At 41.3% G+C, this 20710-nt stretch overlaps 1 protein-coding gene across 3 annotated transcripts in view; it reads left to right on the top strand.

Moving 5' to 3' along the window:
- aff4 (AF4/FMR2 family, member 4) overlaps positions 1 to 20710 on the top strand; it is a 34983-nt gene that overhangs the window by 6565 nt on the left and 7708 nt on the right. For 2 of the 3 annotated variants that reach the window (XM_020485910.2, XM_020485909.2), the window contains exons 2-10: positions 11342 to 11468; positions 13762 to 14499; positions 14671 to 14715; positions 14842 to 14928; positions 16337 to 16370; positions 16490 to 16556; positions 16760 to 16858; positions 17062 to 17215; positions 17391 to 18263. In XM_020485910.2, coding sequence (XP_020341499.1) covers positions 11346 to 11468; positions 13762 to 14499; positions 14671 to 14715; positions 14842 to 14928; positions 16337 to 16370; positions 16490 to 16556; positions 16760 to 16858; positions 17062 to 17215; positions 17391 to 18263 — 2220 coding nt within the window. In that variant the 5' untranslated portion in view covers positions 11342 to 11345. The remainder of the gene's footprint in view (positions 1 to 11341; positions 11469 to 13761; positions 14500 to 14670; positions 14716 to 14841; positions 14929 to 16336; positions 16371 to 16489; positions 16557 to 16759; positions 16859 to 17061; positions 17216 to 17390; positions 18264 to 20710) is intronic. The other variant, XM_031826931.1, reaches the window with a different exon arrangement.

Here is a 20710-nt window from a genome sequence, read left to right as displayed (position 1 = left end):
CAGACACTTATATCTACCTCATCAGTATTTTATTAGTTTACCTGTTTGTCATAGAGAAGTGAGGTCAGGAAGCCTTAATTGACCAGTTCAGTATGCCCCCCCCCCCCAGTTAACATTTCAACTCCCTAGACTCAGACTTTGCACTCTTTAGTAATAGAGAGCAATAGTAATGGCGGATTTTTGTAAGCACTAACTCCCCCATGGCTCGTCGGCCAGAGCCTTTGGGGAAATTCATGTTTTTTGGGATAAACACAGAAAAGAATCTCTGTGGTAATGACAGGCTTAGGAGATCTTATATGTTTTGTTCTGAGATGATCTTCATCAGCTCAAGTCATTTTTTTTTTATAACTTTGAAGCATTTATGTAATCAAAACAAGCACATAAAGGCTTCATAGTTCATAGAGGTTATGTTAACTGACTGTTATCTTATAGCAGAAAACGTATAAGATCTCCTAAACCTGTGTTAACCTCAGACCTTATTTTTGGTGCTTATCCCAAAACCCAATTTCCTCCATTGGAATGGCTGAATGAACTTGAGGTAACTAATATCCGTTTATTTTAGGACTACAAGCTGGCGATCTCTATTTGCACAGTTAGGTACTAAGGTTGGTATGAAAACGCATTGCTTGACTGGTAGCCTTGCCCACAACCATTATTTTCTCCAAATTTGTTTGGTAGTACAGTTTATCTTTGTACCAGTGCTAAAATGTGAGTAAAAGTGACCATTTCAAGATAAAACACAATTGGGCAGGTATGGTGTTTTATATTTCATAGTTGGGTGATTCTCACGAAACTGTAGCTAGACCAAAAAATGTATCTTGGATCACTTGCCATAATTCCTCTTGGATCACTAAGATTAGGACCTGTTAAAAAAACTACTAAGCTCTATTAGAGATTCAGTAACCAAATGCATCAAACTGTCATTAGTTAATCCCAAAATACCCCTTATTTTAGTATAAGTACTGTAATTATGTGAATGCATTTAAGTCAAAAGTGGACTTATTGGAAAATTCCTCCCAAAAAACAATCTTTTGGTATTTGTTGAAACAAACACCAAAATAGTTTTTAGGTGCAGTCTTCCATCTGATTTGGACCAAACTTTTTTCTTAAAATGAGTAAGGCATGAGGAATCCAAAGAAGTGGTCAAAAGCCACCCTAACCCCACGCCAATCCCACACCAATATTGAGTATATAGTATCAGTTCTGTATGCTTGACAAGTAGTATGGAGCTGCGGCTCTGAGTATTGTTTCTTTATCTTGTGTAAGGTATTCTCTGTGAATTTGGTGACATTTTTCTTTTCCAGTTCAGAGAAACTAGTAATTGTAGTTGTTGGGTTTATGTCCCATCCTACATCCTGATATTTACAGGTTCTGACCACTAGATGGCGTTATTCCTGCTATTATGATACTTAAAAAATGTTACAAAAAAATTGTTGCCCAATATTTAATTTGGGTGAACTGCCCCTTCAGCAATGTGGGGAGGATTCTTCATAAAACAATTCCCTAATAGCAGGAACAGCGCCATCTAGTGGTCAGAACCTGGTAATATCAGAATGTAGAATGTGACATGTGAAAAAATTAATGCGAATACATTACATAGGATGAAGAAACAATACTCTGAGTTGCAGCTCCATGCTAATTGTCAAACATAGAAAACTAATACTATATAGGGTAAGCAAACCCTTTAAGCCCACTTCCATCTTTGGATTCAAATGAAAAACGACTCTGAACAAAAATATAAATGAAACATGCAACAATTTCAAAGACACAGTTCATATAAGAAAATAAGTCAATTGTGATTTGGTGTGATCACCATTTACTTTATGCAGTGCGTCACATCTCCTTTGATTGTGGCCTGTGGAATTGTCCCACTCCTCTTCAATAGCGGTGCAAAGTTGCTGGATATTGGTGGGAACTGGAACTCAATGGGTGACATGTCTGGTGAGTATGCAGGCCATGGAAGAACTGGGACATTTTCAGCTTCCAAGAATTTTGTGCAGATCCTTGCGACATGGAGCCGTGCATTATCAATGCTGAAACATGAGGTGATGGTGGCAGTTGAATGGCACGACAATGGGACTCGTCACGGTATCTCTGTGCCTTCAAATTGCCATCGGAAAATGAAATTGTTCATTGTCCGTAGCTTATACCTGCCCATACCATAACCCCACCGCCACCATGGTGCACTCTGTTCACAAAGTTCACATCAGCAAACCGCTCGCCCACACAACACCATAGATGCTGTCTGCTCTCTGCTCGGGTTTCATCCGTGAAGAGCACATTTCTCCAGCATGCCAGTGGCCATCAAAGGTGAGTATTTGCTGACTGAAGTCGGTTACGATGACAAACTGTATCAAGACCCCGGTGAGGATGACGAGCATGCATATGAGCTTCCCTGAGATGATTTCTAACCGTTTGTGCAGAAATGTTGGTTGTGCAAACCCAAAGTTTTGTCAGTTGTCCGGGTCGCTGGTGTGACAATCCCGCAGGTGAAGGAGCCGGATCTGGAGGTCCTGGGTTAAACGTTGCATTTGATTTTTGTTCAGTATAGATGATAACTCAATTTTTTCTGTTAATCAGATTTTGTATTACGTTATTGACAATTATGTGTAAGTGCCCACTAATGGCCAATTTTCAAAGCTGCAAAGAATGTTTGGTGTTGAGGCTACCCTACACATTTTCCAGAAATTTTACCTTCTCAAACTTCATCTAAAATTAAGAGATGAATGTGGTGATACGTGCACATGATAGCATATTTCATGAGCTTTCATTACTATTTTTTGCCAATTGAAAATATGGAGTTTTCATACTAGCAGTTATGCCTGCATGTCAGTCTCACAGTAACAACAACTTGGTGAACTATAACCAGATAATATATTTCAGACATTCATAGATTACATTTTTGAATGGATTCTTATTTTACTGTTAAATTAACCTTGCATTGCTATACATGCCATTTTTGTAAATTTGACTGTCTCAGGTGGGCTTAAAGGTACAGTGTCACAAAAAGCACCCCCTCTACAGAATGTAAATGACAAAAAGCAATGTTGTTCAATATGATCCGTACTATCTTGTAGTCTATAGTGTATATTCACACCCTAAACCATTGGTTTCAAAATATTTTACAAGTAGACTTTTCTATTCTGTTTTTCACTATAAATCCCTGTTCCAATTGAGCCGAGTATGCTCTTATTTTGCCCGGTTTGCGTTGAAACCCATGGGGATAATATGTTGAGATCCCTAATATTCAATGAACATGAGCATGAATGTTATTTTTCTTCTGATTTTTAAGTTGATTAAAACACACAAACTACAGTTATGCATATTGTGCATCTAGCCATGGTGGCTTTACCAACATTAGGAACAGTTAGAAACCTCTGTACTCCAAGACATTTGTACTGGACAGGTAGTCGTTGATGCAGAGAGAGAAAAATAAGGTCAGGATTGAAGGATGTCAGGGATGGAAGACTTACAAGTGGTGGATAAAAATGGAAACCACTGAGGGTCAAGAAGATGACTATTGGGTGACTACTCATGCACTTTTGTGTGGGGACATTGTCATGTTGTCTTTCAATCATCCAGGTGATTCTCAATCTGTAGACTGCCATTATGAGTTAGCAAACAATTGACCACATCTACCAAGCCCATTCATTCCTCCGTGTTGGTAAACTAATGTTTCTCTGGGTTTTTCCCAATTTGAGCTTTTTAGTCATTGAAGTAATGAGAAGGTCAAGTGTGGTAAAGGGGTTGTTTTGAGAAAAAATATCCAGAGTTCAGAAGGCATGTAAGTAATGAAATGAACTTGTGGTCATCTAAGGATTACTCCTCTAGATTATGCATCATGCATGGCTGAATAACTTTGTTAAAAAATGTATTGGAGATGTTACAGGAACTTGAAAGTGTTACGTGATGAGAAACATGTCCACATGGTTTATACGTAATAAATAATATATTTTAATGTGAACTTCAACTAGTATTAGGGTTAAGCGATGTCAATCTTTGTCTTATCGTGAATATGTACCCATAAAAAATTGATAGGTGATGCTATCGGCCCCTATTGGCCAACCATTTTTTTTGTAAAACATTTTTGTTGAAAAAGTAACAAACTGCTAAAACGGCACTTAGGCTATAGTGTGAAATCGAATGCAACTGGACGAATCATAACGAATGATAGTGTAAGTGTTGCAGGCAAATCTTTTCCAATATTCCTTTCTGGCTAAGGAGCTTCAGCATGGAGCAGGTTGGTGTCTATGTGGCTCGCTGTCATGGAACAGTGACAGTTTTATGAGGAACAGGCTGTCTTACCGTAGTGACATGATGGGCTAGATAGAAGCAGTCTACCGTCTTCAGAACGGGATACTTTTTTATTTTATTAGCCTTCTAATGTAAAATGAAAATAAATAATATTGTTTGTTTTGTCTATCATTAAGCTGTGATTGAAAATAGCCTATACCTGGGCTTATGCTATAGACTTTAATTCTTGTTATTTTTGAAAGCCACAACTTTAGGACAACACTTTCATAGGCTAGAATATTTGGGAAATAAGCTACTTTTCATTACTTTAACTAATCTTAAAGGTCCAATGCATCTTTTTCTCAATATCAAATCATTTCTCAGTAACAATTAAATACCATACTGTGATTTGTTTTAAATTAAAATGGTCAAAGATATTGACGCAAAGGGCAATATCTCAAGCAAGAATATTACTAGGCCTGTCTGGGAGTGGTCTAAGGGGAGGGGAAAACTGAAAACTAGCTGTTATTGGCAGAGAGGTTTGGAACACTCTTTCTTATTGGTTTATTAACTAATTTACCTCACAGTGATGTCACCATGGAACGCCAATACTCCATCCCATAAAAATGGGCCTACATTTCAGGCGGTCTTTGCAAACCGCTCTTAAACTAAAAGGGTGTTATCATTTTCACAATACTATTCCAACATCATAGTGTGGAAATAGATGTAAAACAGTAAAATCATTGCCCCCCCCCCCCCACTGGGCTAAACCATCATCTGCCCTAGATTTATGGACAAACTACAGCAATGTATTTTGTCTTATTCAAATATGTGAGTTTTTATAATTGTATAAAATAACCCGAATATAATCCGGACGCATTTCGGTAATGAGAATATGGGGATGGAAATGTTAAATTATTTCAAATACGACACTTTGGTATAATGTAGCAACAAAACGATACTGGATTGTTGCAGATGCACCATGGCTTTCTAACTAACTTTCTACTGCCGTGGTTAACTTGTTTCATGAGAATCACCCAGTTGTTTGGTAGCCTTGTCGTCTTTAGTAATGTAGATCAGAGCCAGCTGGTTGGGCATATGGCTATAGTGCCTTGTTCACAGCATAGGCCCAGTTTCAATTTATGCATGGTTGAGTCAAAGTTATTGCTAGGCCTCATTCTAGTTTCACATACTTTGTTAAATTGGCTCGGTAGTGGTGAGTAGTCTATTGTTAACACTTGACTGCTGGTATGTATGCACAGGTGCCATTGACACTCATAATAGAGTTGTTGTTGATGCTCTTCCAATTTTCTCTAAAGGCGTCCACATGCTTCCCATTTGGAACAGTTTGCACATATTAGAATATATTGTGACCTGTTTTTGACATTTTTGTATTCAAGATCTTTTGGGTCTGTTCGTGCGCGCACATCTCTTTCTTGAGGCAAGCCAAAGTTGGTAGCAGAATAATACGGCCCTTCGTCAGTGATTGATCAATAGTAGTGATTATTCAATGAAGTCTTTGTCATTAAACGACACAACTCGTTTTCAAGCAATGTTTTTCATTGAGTACTGCACCAAACATCTTAGATGTGCGACTAAGATCTCCTCAGCAAAAACGTCAATTAATGACACATTTCTTGGGTGATCTTAAATTCATTCTGACTATTTTGAGGAAGTATATACTTGCTACGGCATCTCAAAATGCTTTCCCCCCCCTCATTTTTCAAGCGTAGCTCTTTTAAGGGAGTATGCGAGCACACCCATTCGGTTCACCTAGCCGCCAGTCGAGCTGAAGTATGCTGACGCCTTAAGCCCCCACTTGCCTCATAATACACAGCGGTGATTAGAATGGATTAATGATTAATGGCGAGGGGAGCGTTTAGAGAGCCAGGACATAAACAATGCTGAGTGATCAAATGTATTGACTAAACAGCCCATTCACACATTTACTCAAGGCCCATCCCGAATGGAGTCATTTGCATCTACAAATTAAAATGGCAGTCCTCCCTCACCATCAGTTTCTGAACTATTTTAGTTAGGTTTGCCTACTCCTTATGTGAAGGTCTTTGGTAGGATTTCTTGTTTCTTTGGTAGGATTTCCTGTTTCTCACTATTCAGACCGTATGCTGAAAGGCCACGTGATGGGGTCAAATGTGTTAATAAGAGTGAGTGGTGTAAATGGAGTTGTAATGGTGGCCACATAAAAAAATTATTATAAAAAAACGTTAAATGATCGTATCATACCAGTTGTGACTGTGGTATTTTCTGTTCCTGGTTAATGGAAGGTAGAAAACCATCTGCGTTCAGTGATGACTCAACCCTGTAGCTTATAGTGTATTGAGCAGTCAGGGAATTGCCATATGCCCTATATAGCCTAGTCTAATCAGGTGCTGTGCCCTGTGTTTTGAGGGAAGGTGGGGGGACAGGCCAGGTTAATCTTACTCTTTCAACACTCCTTAACTTGTTGTTATACCCTTAAAAGCTACAGAGAGGGTTAGGCCTGTATGTCAAAGTGCTGGCTTATTTTTGAGGAACTACCAACTAAACCTTTCACTTCATGGAGATCTCCATTAATAGAACCCACTTTTCAGGTGATGCCTGACCTCTTATGACATTGAGCACATTTCCCACTTAGTACATAGGCCTAGTTTTTTGTTTTAAAAAATAATCTTGTTGACAGTTCACTGTGAACAGTAGTTAGACCTATTCTGAATCGCTGTTCACTCTACAACATTGATGCCAATCACTAGAGATGGAATACAAGGGCAAATGGCTTTGTTTTTGAAGCCACAATAATAGAACTCATGTTTAGAAGGACACATGGTACCAGTCAAAAGTGTGGACACACCTAATCAATCCAGGGTTTTTCTTTTTACTACATTGTAGTATAATAGTTAAGACATCAACTATGAAATAACACATATGGAATCATGTAGTAACCAAATAAGTTAAACATCTATATTTTATATTTAAGATTCTTCAAATTAGCCACCCTTTGCCTTGATGACCGCTTTGCACACTCTTGGCATTCTCTCAACCAGCTTCATGAGGTAGTCACCTGGAATGCATTTCAATGAACAGGTGTGCCTTAAGTTAATTTGTGGAATTTCTTTCCTTAAAACAATCAGTTGTGTTGTGACATGGTAGGGGTGGTATACAGAAGACAGCCCTATTTGGTAAAATACCATGTCCATATTATGGCAAGAACAACTCCTATAAGGAAAGACAAAACAACAGTCCACTATTTAAGACCTGAAGCTCAGTCAATCCGGAAAATTTCAATAACTTTTAAAGTTTCTTCAAGTGCAGTTGCTAAAACCATCAAGCGCTATGATGAAAATGGCATTCATGAGGACCACCACAGGAAAGGAAGATCCAGAGTTACCTCTGCTGCAGAGGATAAGTTAATTAGTGAAATGTACCTCAGCTTGCAGCCCAAATAAATGCTTCACAGAGTTCAAGTAACAGACGCATCTCAACATCAACTGTTCAGGAGGAGACTGCGTGAATCAGGCCTTCATGGTCGAATTGCTGCAAAGAAACCACTACTAAAGGACCCCAATAATAATAATAATAATAAGAGACTTGCTTGGGCCAAGTAACACGAGCAATAGACATTAGACCTGTGGAAATCGGTCCTTTGGTCGGATGAGTCCCAATGTGAGATTTTTTGGTTTCAACCACCGTGTCTTTGTGAGACGCAGAGTAGGTGAATGGATGATCTCAGCATGTGTGGTTCCCACCTCCAGGCTGGCTAAGGACTATTTAACCGAGGAGAGTGATGGAGTGCTGCATCAGATGACCTGGCCTCCACAATCACCTGACCTCAACCCAATTGAGATGGTTTAGGATGAGTTGGACCTTAGAATGAAGGAAAAGCAGCCAGCAAGTGCTCAGCATATGTGGGAACTCCTTCAAGACTGTTGGAAAAGCATTCCTCATGAAACTGGCTGAGATGATGCCAAGAGTGTAAAGGGTGGCTACTACTACAAATTATTTATCAAAATAGTTTAACCAGTTTTTTTTTTTGTAATCACTGTTCTGGCTTTCCAAGTTTTTCTATAAAAATTCATTTTTCGTTATAAATTTAACCAGAACCATGCTTAATGCACATTCACGTAGCAGGCGTTATAGAAAATGAACACGGGTTTCATAAACAATCTCTCAAGCACAAGCTCATATGCTAGTGAGTAGCCATCTAATCTTTATAGGGATCTTTATATTTCAAGTTCAGCCAACTTGGATCTATTTGCTAGCTAACAAGGCAGAACAGTTGAATTGTTTTGAACAAACCCTTGTGTCCGTCTTCAACTGTTTAAACTAGAAGTCGACCGATTAATCGGAATGGCCGATTTAATTAGTGCCGATTTTCAAGTTTTCATAACAATCTGAAATCTGTATTTTTGGGTGCCGATTTGGCGATTTTAAAAAATAAATATTTTTTTATTATACCTTTTTTTATTTACCTAGGCAAGTCCGTTAAGAACACGTTCTTATTTTCAATGACGGCCTAGGAACGGTGGGTTAACTGCCTTGTTCAGGGGCAGAACGACAGATTTTCACCATGTCAGCTCGGGGATTCAATCTTTCAACCTTACAGTTAACTAGTCCAACGCAATAACGACCTGCCTCTCTCTCGTTGCACTCCACAAGGAGACTGCCTGTTACGCGAATGCAGTAAGCCAAGGTAAGTTGCTTGCTAGCATTAAACTTATCTTATAAAAAACAATCAATCATAATCACTAGTTAACTACACATGGTTGATGATATTACTAGATATTATCTAGCGTGTCATGCGTTGCATATAATCTGACTGAGCATACAAGTATCTAAGTATCTGACTGAGCGGTAATAGGCAGGCGCATACACATTCATTCAAACAGCGCTTTTTTGTGTTTTGCCAGCAGCTCTTTGTTGTGCGTCAAGCATTGCGCTGTTTTTGACTTCAAGCCTATCAACTCCTGAGATGAGGCTGGTGTAACTGAAGTGAAATGGCTAGCTAGTTAGCGCTCGCTAATAGTGTTTCAAACATCACTCGCTCTGAGCCTTCTAGTAGTTGTTCCCCTTGCTCTGCATGGGTAACGCTGCTTCGATGGTGGCAGTTGTCGTTGTGTTGCTGGTTCGAGCCCAGGGAGGAGCGAGGAGAGGGATGGAAGCTATACTGTTACACTGGCAATACTAAAGTGCCAATAAGAACATCCAATAGTCAAAGGTTAATGAAATACAAATGGTATAGAGGGAAATAGTCCTATAATTCCTATAATAACAACAACCTAAAACTTCTTACCTGGGAATATTGAAGACTCATGTTAAAAGGAACCACCAGCTTTGATATGTTCTCTTGTTCTGAGCAAGGAACTTAAACGTTAGCTTTCTTACATAGCACATATTGCACTTGTACTTTCTTCTCCAACACTTTTTTAGCATTATTTAAACCAAATTGAACATGTTTCATTATTTACTTGAGGCTAAATTGATTTTATTGATGTATTATATTAAGTTAAAATAAGTGTTCACTCGGTATTGTTGTAATTGTCATTATTACAAATAAATAAAAAATTGGCCGATTTAATCGGTATCGGCTCTTTTGGTCCCCCAATAATCGGTATCAGTATCGGCGGTGAAAAATCATAATCGGTCGACCTCTAGTTTAAACAGTGTGTCCACTTTGTTCTGATGTTGAAATCAAATGGCCTACCTTATTTCTCAGAATGAGAACAAGTAGCCAAATCCTTATATAATTGTGTCTTCTGCTTAGTGCACATTTTTAAAACAGACTAGACAGCTAGTATAAGTCTTTGGTTAAAATGCTTCTAGCGGTACCTGGTACCACAATGCCGCGCGTGACAAACTGAGCATACATTTTCCAAAAATCAATGTTTGTTGATAATCCTGTTTTAGGAGTGTCTGCTCTGCAGGCAATTTGAGCAGTTGAGACATTAAAAGGGTATTGTTATAAAGATTAACTTCTCTTTTACAATAAAATGTCTCAATGTTTTTTGGTGTCCATATGACCGATTCTGTTGGACCAACACTCAAATGCTAATAGTGAGTTGGAACCGCTTGTCAGGGAAGAAGTGATCTCTCATCTTTGTGTGAGTGGCACGGGGAGGGTGTGTGTTGTGTGTGTGTGTGTGTGTGTGTAAACCAAGAGGAAGATGCGATGTGAGAGGTTTTGATATGTTTCAATGGGCTTATTTTTGACCTAAGCTTGTCGCCTGCCTTCCCTCCTTTGGGACAATAACTACCATTTGTTAGAGCTGATACATGAGCATCTCATCATTATATACAGATCTCTGGTGTAAATGGGAAGGCGCACCCAGCATAGGAGCATCAAAGGAGACTAGACCAAAAAGACAACACGAGAACAAGCAGACATGAGCGCTCATTAAAACGAGAAAAAAACATTTTGTTACATGATTCTTGCTATACAAGCATTTGGTATATCATGCAAAACGTACATTCGAATTAATATAATTCATTCTATATTTCGCCCAGCCCTACTTGCAGTGATTATTTAGAAGCTGTTAGTAGAAATTATGTTGATGGTCCTGTTGGCAGATTGCCTCTGGGCCACCTAGCGCCTAAAAGCTTATCACATGTCATCAGAAATATGAACGACTATATTACAATAAATGACACACTGTATTCATGAGATGAAAAAAAAACAACTTGAAATTACGATTTGTGGTCTTGTTATTGGATTGATAATTTTGAGGGTGGGATATGTACTGTAGAAAAGTGGGTCGTTAGAAGGCAGTGAATAGGCCTACCTATTACTAGATAGCCTAGCTGTTCATATGCTAATTTCATTTATTCCATTGATTTAACTGTGCTATCTCTGTCCCACAGTGTTTCCAACACATAGGCCTACAATCAGTAGCTTTTGATCATCCATTAATTATAACGCTTTAGACTTGCAGGGGTGTGTAGATGTTCTTGTCCCTCCCCTTTTAAGCCATTGATAAATGCCCTCCCCCTAAGTTGCCCCCTATCTTTTTTTGTGTGTACTCTGCAGTATCACTTGGTGTTTTTTAATATAGACCGAAGTATTTGGAAGCTGCTATTTTCTCTTCTCCACGCTTAGTGACTGTGTCTCTGTTGTTAGCAACATGAACCGTGAAGACCGGAATGTGCTCCGTATGAAAGAAAGAGAAAGGCGAAATCAAGAAATCCAGCAGGGAGGAGAGGCCTTTCCAGCTCACTCCCCTCTCTTTCCTGAACCTTATAAAGTTGTAAGTTTATTTTGTTATTCATTTTGTTTTGCTTCTGTCATTTAGTTACATCTTAGAGTTTATACTTGCTTCTCTTATAAGTATTCCCATTATGCTATGATTGATTTGCAGGATTCATTGATAACTATTTTTAAACCCAGAGAACTGCTTACGTGTTTTTATATCTGAACAGTGGCAGGGAGAGTTGGAGGTAAGTGCACTGTTTAGAGGAATTGCATTAGCTGCAGTTAATGTGGGCTCAGGTCTGTTGCTGGCTGCTCAGGAGGAATTTAGGGCCCGGGCCTTGCAAGCTGAGGTTTCATGTCCACTCTGCAAATCAGTCTCCTCTGTCCCTTTATCTAATCTGGTCCTTCCTTAGTCCTTCTCACAATGAGCCTGAGGTAAGTGCATAACCGCTAGTCCTTTTGTCCCATCAAATTGCTATATCATTGTGGGCAGTAAACAGCCCACAGTAAAGGGGACCTGCATTAATATGCAGTCTTGACAACTTTAGGATGCTTGTATGGCACTGTCCCCTATCATAGATAGTGGTTGAGTAGTAGACCTAACCCTTATTGATGTTGATGCTTACCAGGCCTCTGTAGTCAACTAAACAACAGAAAGCAGTTGGTTTAGGATGCACATTTTCTATGAGCATTGATGTGGGCTAGAGCCAGATATCCCATCCCACCAACTCGATTATAAGGATTTCAGACCTTGGCTCAGTCTAATCTTTGCCACTAACCAGATATAAGCAGAGGTAAGTGGCTCCTCTCTTAGTTAGAGGACCAATCAACAGATGATTTTGAACGTGTCCAGACATGTAGCGAATGAAAAGGGGTGAGAGGTGAGTTCGACATGGAAAGCCAAGCTGTCTCTTGCCCCCGCAGAGTGAAAGGTAATCAGGGGGCTTTGATGAAGAATAGGACCCAGGGAAGTCGCCCTCCCTCCACCAGCCATGGCAGCCATGTTGTGTTCCGCAGCTCTCAGAGCCCTGAGGTCCACTGTGTTTTTAGAGAAGCCACCGCTTGTTTACTCAAGCAGTTACAAAATGGGTCATGTAATGTAGAAATGTGAAACATCAACTGGATAACTAAAACTCAATCTTCTCATGTCGGCAGTAGAATGCCTCTTTGTGATTAGTTTCCAGCGAGTTATGTAACATCAGTCCTGACCAATAGTATTCATAGTCCAGTAACATTTGTTTACTATGTCTTCCTGTAAATTCCACGTCTGTTTATTTAAAAGAGCCACTAAACAAATCTGCCACTGAACTTTTACAATTTATAGCAGCGTGGTAACATTTGTACACGGGTTGCACAGATGCAGTTCATCTTTCCCCAGGCAGAAAAATGCTGATCTTAAATGGCTTTTGTAGTATAATGACTCCAATATGCACTTCAAATGTATTTTTGTCAGGGCCTACGGCTTTTCCATTTTTTTAATGTTGCTCTCCACTTTACTGTGTATTATATCATTTTGAAGTTCTCTCCTGATAACATTGTAAATGTAGTTTAAAACTGGTGCATGAATTGTGAAAGATGGGGGTTAGGTGTTACTTTTTTTGCTATGTTTGTTTGCGACCGAGAGCCCTTCTATCAAAGTGTAGGCCTTGCATGGCGGCAAACTTATGCATTGTACACATACACAACACAACATATTGCAAGGCAAACCCAATTACTAGAGTGAATGGGCTCTGATGGATTTTCTCTGCTTTCTATCCAGACCAGCAAAGCTTTGTGTAGCACATATTCTACATTTCCTGCTACAGATAACAGATGGTTCCCCACCCCACACGGGTATCTGTCAGAAAGAATTGGTTTGGGGGCCCCCATGTGAAATTGGATAGGCTACACACACTGTGGTTTACCTCTTGTCATCTGTAGCAGGAGCCCCTCCGAGTGATTGATTTAACTTCTTTAATGGAGCCATGGAAGGCCCTTATCACCCCATGCAGATGGCCTCACTGGTCAGGAGGGGAGTTTGAATAAGCCAATCGTCTCTCTTGTGTGATTAGTTGAGAGGGCCACCCTCTCCTCAATATTGTTTCAACTTTAAGCTTCATATCAGAGGGCTAATAGTATAATTTCCCTAACAAAAATACATTGTCAATGTTTCTTTAATGTTATAAGAAACATTCAAGTCTCTTCTTGTTTTATATTTCAGAAGTTTTCACCAGAATAAATCCAATGTTTGGGTAGCATATTTAATTAATGTATTAGACTAAAAGCAATTAATTCAAGTGCTTAACTGTTGTCCTGAAGGTGACCCTCTGTTTCTTTCTTTCTTTCTCACTCTCTCTTTGTATGTGCAGTCCAGCAAAGAAGATAAACTGTCCAGTCGTATCCAGAGTATGCTTGGAAACTACGACGAGATGAAGGAACCTATCGGAGACACAATTCCAAAACTCGGTGGCAAACCCTCAGGCTCGTCGTCCTCCGAGGAGAAGTCTGGCCAGTCTCTGTTTGGGGATCAGCGTGGCGGTGGCAGTGGCCAGAACAGTAAATGGACTCCAGTAGGCCCAGCGGCCAGCACCTCGTCCTCCCAGTCCTCTAAGAGATCCAGCCTCCAGGGCAGCCACAGCGGTAGCAGGAGTAGCAGTAGTAGCCAAAGACACGAGCGGGAACACAAGAAGTCCAGCAAGCATGGCTCAGAACACTCCAAGTCCCACACGTCTAGCCCAGCCAAGGGTTCCCTGAGCTCCAGTCACTCCCGGTCACTGGGTGCTGAGCACCACGGCAAGGAGCGCTACCGCTCCAAGTCCCCACGTGAGCGCGAGGCCAACTGGGACTCCCCGTCGCGTGTGCACACCTCTTTCACCAGCGGCCCGCATTCCAGCCAGGCCTTCCCCCCTTCGCTCATGTCCAAGCCCAGCTCCATGCTACAGAAGCCTACAGCCTACGTGCGCCCCATGGATGGCCAGGAGACGGTGGAGCCCAAGACCTCATCAGCGATGTACAGTGGCCAGTCCCACAGCAGCACCATGGGGGAGATGAAGTCCAACGGCAAGGCGTCGCTCTCCAAGCTCAAGATCCCCTCGCAGCCTGTTGAGGTAAAACCACAGAACTAGAATGAGTTCAACGGAATCTCAATTCTAGAGATTCTATAGAATAAAACTTAGTGACTTAGTCACTAACAAGATGAAATATGACACACTAACGTTTGTTGTTTATGAGCCTTTTTCTTCTTCTTCTAACAATGGTACAATCGTTGATGTTTGTAGGGTCCCATGACTGGTGATGCGAATTGTGTTGATGAGATTTTAAAGGTAAGAATACTTTATTTTTTATTTTTACAGAGGATATCATGTACTGTAATCTGAGTAAGAATTTTTTGTTTTTCTCCCTGTCATTGAGGTCTTACTCAACTTCACTTTTTCAATTTTTCCCTCCAGGAAATGACTCAGTCCTGGCCCCCTCCGTTGACCGCCATTCACACCCCCTGCAAAACAGAGCCTTCAAAGTTTCCATTCCCCTCCAAGGTCAGACAGCAGAGCATGCCTTAGAGACGTACAGAGGCTGAGCATAGAAATGGTCATATTTTACTATCTCTTAGAAAGTAATCTATTCAGCTGCCACAATTTTTAGATGAGTCATTAGTACAGTAAGATGTACATTTTTTTGGAATGGATGTCAGAATAGCATTTGTTAGGCCTAAAACAGTACCAGTCAAAAGTTTGGACACCTACTCATTCCAGGGTTTTTCTTAATTCTTATCATCTTCTACGTTGTAGAATAATAGTGAAGACATAACTATGAAATAACACACATGGAATCATGTATTAACCAAAAAAGTGTTAAACAAATCAAAACATATTTATTCTTTAGTCAACCTTTGCCTTGGTGAGCCAATCAGTTGTGTTGTGACCAAGTCCATATTATGGCAAGAACAGCTCAAATAAGCAAAGAGAAACAACAGTCCATCATTATTTAAGACAGGAAGGTCAGACAATCTGGCATCTCAACATCAACTGTTCAGAGGATACTGTGTGAATCAGGCCTTCATGGTCGAATTGCTGCAAAGAAACCACTACTAAAGGACACCAATAATAAGAAGAGACTTGCTTGGGCCAAGACACATGAGCAATGGACATTAGACCGGTGGAAATCTGTCCTTTGGTTTGATGGGACCAAATTTGAGATTTTTTGGGTTCCAACCGCCGTGTCTTTGTGAGACCCAGAGTAGGTGAACGGATGATCTCTGCATGTGTGGTTCCCACCTTGAAGCATGGAGAAGGAGGTGTGGGGGTGCTTTGCTGGTGACCCTGTCTATGACTTATTTAGAATTGAAGGCACACTTAACCAGCATGGCTGCCACAGCATTCTGCAGCAATACGCCATCCCATCTGTTTTGTGCTTAGTGGGATTATCATTTGTTTTTCAAACAGGACAGCAGAGTGAAGGAAAAGCAGCCAGCAAGTTCTCAGCATATGTGGGAACTCCTTCAAGAAAGTTGAGAAAGCATTCCTCATTAAGCTGGTTGAGAGAATGCCAAGAGTGTGCAAAGCTAACTATTTCATAGTTTTGGTGTAGAAAATATAAAAAATCCTTGGAATAAGTAGGTGTGTCCAAACGTTTGACTGGTACTGTTTTGTTGGCCTAACAAATGCTATTCAGACATCCATAAAAAAAAATGTGAATCTTATTGTACCAATGACTAGTCAAAACATTGTGCCGGCTGAATAGATGACATGAGAGAGAGAGAGTGTGAAAAGTACAACAAAGCAATATGTATTTTCAGTGAAATATTGGAATAAAGAAAATGCCATACAGTTAAATACTACCATAATCAAAAAGTAGCTGTTTTTGTAATAATGAGCAGTGTGGTTGAACTTATAAAGGCATGTAATGTCTCTGTATAAACAAAAAATATCTTGATTATCTTTTTAGGACACCCAGCACGCAAGTTTTCCTGGTGCACACAGTAAGTATTTCCCAGCACTTTACATTCAAGTCTCACACATTTTGAACCTCTGGATGCAGGTTGATTTCACCATTGTCATAATGGTAATGAGTTCTCTTCTCACCCTTCCTCACCTCCAGAGAGACCAACCAAGACATCGAGCAGTCACCAGTCCAAGGCAGCGCCATGCGATGGAGATCAGGCCAAGTGAGTGTCCCTTCACCCTGTAAATCTCTAAGAACATTATGGCTAGCTGCTTAATGATCGTGACACAGTTGACAGAGGATCCACAAACATTGAGGGACACAGGATAGGAGCCATATTGCTTAGTTCTCCCTGTAGTTGTTTGTGTGGTAATGAAGCCATATGTGTTGTTAATGTGTAATTTCCACGGCCTTGTAATGTTCCAGTAATGTTTTGCTGGAAGATGACCTGAAGCTCAGCAGTGATGAGGACAGTGATGGAGAACAGGACTCGGCCAAAAACGCCTCCAGAAACGCATCAGCAAGGTAGTGGCCTTACTGGTCTCTCAGACTGCGACCCATTGGAGCTCAAGTTCTTGATACGATTCACCCCCCTCAGAACTGGAAATAAATGCTATAAGAATAGCTAGCTATTTCTATGTGTAACTACTAACTGATGATGCCTCCACATGAACGGCCCTGGCCTACTGTCCACTAACTTACTGTGTTTACCTGTCTCTTTCCCACAGTAACAACAGTAATAACAGCGAGGGAGCGGTGCACTCGCGGGACGACTCCAGCAGTCACAGTGGCTCAGAGAGCAGTTCAGGGTCGGACAGCGAGAGCGAGAGCAGCTCCACGGATAGCGAGGCCAATGAGCCCCCTCGCCCGGCATCACCAGAGGTAGGCCTAGTTTTCCTTTTCACCTACCATCTTCTGGACCAGTTATTACATTATTGTATTATAACCAAGGGTTGTCACTTGTCAGTACTGTTTACCTTCTGGCACCTGACCTGATAAGGCATGCAGAATATGATGTAGTAGATCCCAGTCCCAATTTCTACACTTCTCCCCACAGCCTGAACCAGCCACAGCCAATAAATGGCAGTTGGACAACTGGTTTAAGAAAGCCAAGCAGTTCTCCCCGGCCTCCCCAGTGGACAGTAATGTACCCACCAAGTACAAGAAGGAGGGGCGGGACCAAAGCTCAGGTCGTGGCTACAGTGGGCAGGGTGGGTCTAAAGACTCAGGGGCGCCTACACCTAGCAGGGACCTGAGGGCAGCACAGAAGGGCTCAGAGAGCGGCCGTGGCCGGCAGAAATCTCCTGCTCAGAGTGAGGGTGGCCCGGGCCAGCGCAGAACAGTGGGTAAAAAACAGCCGAAAAAGTCTGAGAAGCCCCCGGTGGTGGAGGAGCCAAAGGGGGGGCTGAGGGTTGAGAGTGAACCCGCTCCTGAGATCCCTCCCCATCGGCCCAAGGCCGCCACCAAGGGCTCCCGCAAACCAAACATCAAGAAGGAGCCCAAGTCCTCACCCAGACCGGCTGTGGACAAGCGAAAGAGCAAGGCGCCCACCAAGACTTCCCAGAAGTCCCGGGAGTTTGTGGACACGGACTCTTCCTCCTCAGAATCGGAGGAGAACGACAGCATTCCCTCGTCGTCTCAGACCCCCAAGTACACAGAGAGCATCAGGACTCCAGTGTGTGTGTTCTCTCCTATGGAAGAGAAGGAACTGCTCTCTCCTCTCAGCGATCCGGATGACCGCTTTCCCATCAGGCAGCAGCAGGTGCTCATGGTGAAGATCGACCTGAGCTTGCTCTCCCGCGTTCCTGGACGGCCCTACAAAGACCTGCTAGAGCCCAAAGTAGAGAGGGACTGCTCCCTGGACAGAGACAAGGACTTCCAGAAGCAGCCCTCTGAGAAGAGCTCCGGTAAGGGCAAGAGGAAACACAAGGTATGGCCTGCCACAGCACACTGCTATTCATGCCGTGTTAGGACTTTCCTATTCACATTGGTGAAAAAGATTGTTATGACAAGGTCTGTTACATTTTCAATCCAGCTGTTTTTATCTCAATATGAAATAATTTCTGGGTAACCATTAGGGTGTTTTCACATATAGTCCTCTTTAATGAGGACCAATATCTGTACTTTTAAAGTGAACTCTGGGGTAAAAAAAAATTTTGCAAAATAACTAATAACAAAATAGTTCTTTGTATTCACACTGCACTATTTCACCTTTTTTGTGGTCCAAGTCATTTTTTGCATTCACATTGCTATGTTTAGAAAGGAACCCAGATCTTTTTCCAACATTCATTCAATGCACTCTGGGTTATTACAAAGTGCAGGACAAGCCCTTCCATCAGAATGTGTTATCGAACAGCTAGATATACCTACTTACATGTTGTGCACGGTGGGGGGCATTGTCATGCTGAAACAGGAAAGGGCCTTACCCAAATCTGCCAAACCCAGACTGGCAGATGGTGAAGCGTGATTCATCACTCCAGAGAACGCGTTCTTCTGCTCCAAAGTCCAATGGCGGTGAGCTTTACGCCACTCCAGCCAGTGCTTGGCATTGCACATGTGTTCGGCTGCTCGGCCATGGAAACCCATTTCATGAAGCTCCAGACTAACAGTTCTTGTGCTGACGTTGCTACCAGATGCAGTTAGGAACTCTGTACTGAGTGTTGCAACCAAGGACAGACAATTTTTACGCGCTTCGGCGGTCCCGTTCTGTGAGCTTGTGTGGCCTACCACTTTGCGGCTGAGCTGTTGTTGCTCCTAGACGTTTTCACTTCGCAATAACAGCACTTACAGTTGACCTGGGCAGCCCTAGCAGGGTAGAAATTTGACCAACTGACTTGTTGGAAAGGTGGCATTCTATGACGATGCCACGTTGAAAGTCACTGAGCTCTTCAGTAAGGCCATTCTACTGCCAATTTTTGTCTATGGAGATTGCACGGCTGTGGGCTTGATTTTATACACCTGTTAGCAACCGGTGTATAGCCGGATCAACTAACTTGAAGGGGTGTCAACATCATTTTGTGTGTGTATATATAGTGTAGACTGCATTTAGTAAAAGGGACATTTCGCAATTTTTCTACTTCATAGTCATCTCCAGCACCACCCTAACTAACATCAACATGAAAATGGCGCGTTTCTATGTTTTGTAGTAAAAAAAAAGAGAGGAAGATTCCTTTCAGTGTGCATCATGTGATTTTAACCAGTTATGAGTAGGAATTGCCTACTAATTTTCTATTTATTGGTTGATGTCATTGGAAACATTTATGTTCCTGTATCTTTTTTACTACAAAACATAAAAATGTGCCATTTTCACACATGTTGGGGGGATGCTGGAGATGATGAATATGAGGTTGAGTTATTTATTTGTTATCCTTTAACGCGGTAATATGTAACCTTTTGGGCGACCCTACCTACCTACAAATGTGAGTTATAGATCTGCCATTCTCGTTTGAAAGCAAGTCTAAGTCGCAGTAGATCTTTTTCTATGTGCGGTATTTCTATGCTTCCGCTTATGTTTCATTTTTGATTCTTTTACTTTTGGTTTTCTACACCAGCTTCGAACAGCTGAAAATCATTGGTAACAGAATAAATAGCAGACCAATAATGCAGATTAAATAATGCTTTAATTGAATGTAGGTTTGTGGTTAGTGCTATCAGGGCTCCTTCGGATGTCCATACCTTATATCCTAACCTGAACCCTTACCTAACCTTAACTCTTACCTTAACATTTACAATGGTTAACTTCAATAGGATAACGTCAGAGTTAGGATGTCCCAAGGATTCCGGATTGCAAGGACCTTGATTTTGTACCCTATGTTGTGATTCTCACCAAATTTTGTCGTCTCAAAGTATTCAAATCAGATAAACCATTTATGAAGCTCTCTTAGCCTATAGATCACATAATCTGAACATTGTACCAGTACAAAACAGATTTTTGCATTTCTGTGCATCCTTGAAAATCGCTAATCTTTATCCAAAAACGCCACATTCTTTTTCTCCATGAACCTGCCCATCATCTTCTATCTTTTGTGGCTCAATGCCAGGGCTTATGGCAGGGGAACGGGTGTTGCAGTAGTCAAGTGTGTGGTGCAGGAATAATGACAAGGGAACCTGGGGAGCTTTGTGTTCACATTGCCCTAAAAAAGGGAACTGTACTGCAGTCAAGCGAACCAAACTCAGACCGCCTCTCAAGATGGTCTCCGTTCGCTTCCGCGGCTCTTTTGGTGGGTTCCGAGTTACTTTGGAGTGTTCGTACTGCACAGAAAAATTAAGCGAACCGCACTGAGTTCACAAATTAGCTGAAAGGGACCAAGTATAAATACATCCTTAGGTACCTTACTGTGATTGTTTAATTTGACCATTTTAATTGAAAACAAAAAT

The sequence above is a fragment of the Oncorhynchus kisutch genome, linkage group LG6 (genome assembly GCF_002021735.2).
Source record: "Oncorhynchus kisutch isolate 150728-3 linkage group LG6, Okis_V2, whole genome shotgun sequence".
NCBI classification, from domain to species: Eukaryota; Metazoa; Chordata; class Actinopteri; order Salmoniformes; family Salmonidae; genus Oncorhynchus; species Oncorhynchus kisutch.
Note: the sequence above shows the minus strand (reverse complement) of the source record. Positions and strands in the feature narration are given on the sequence as shown.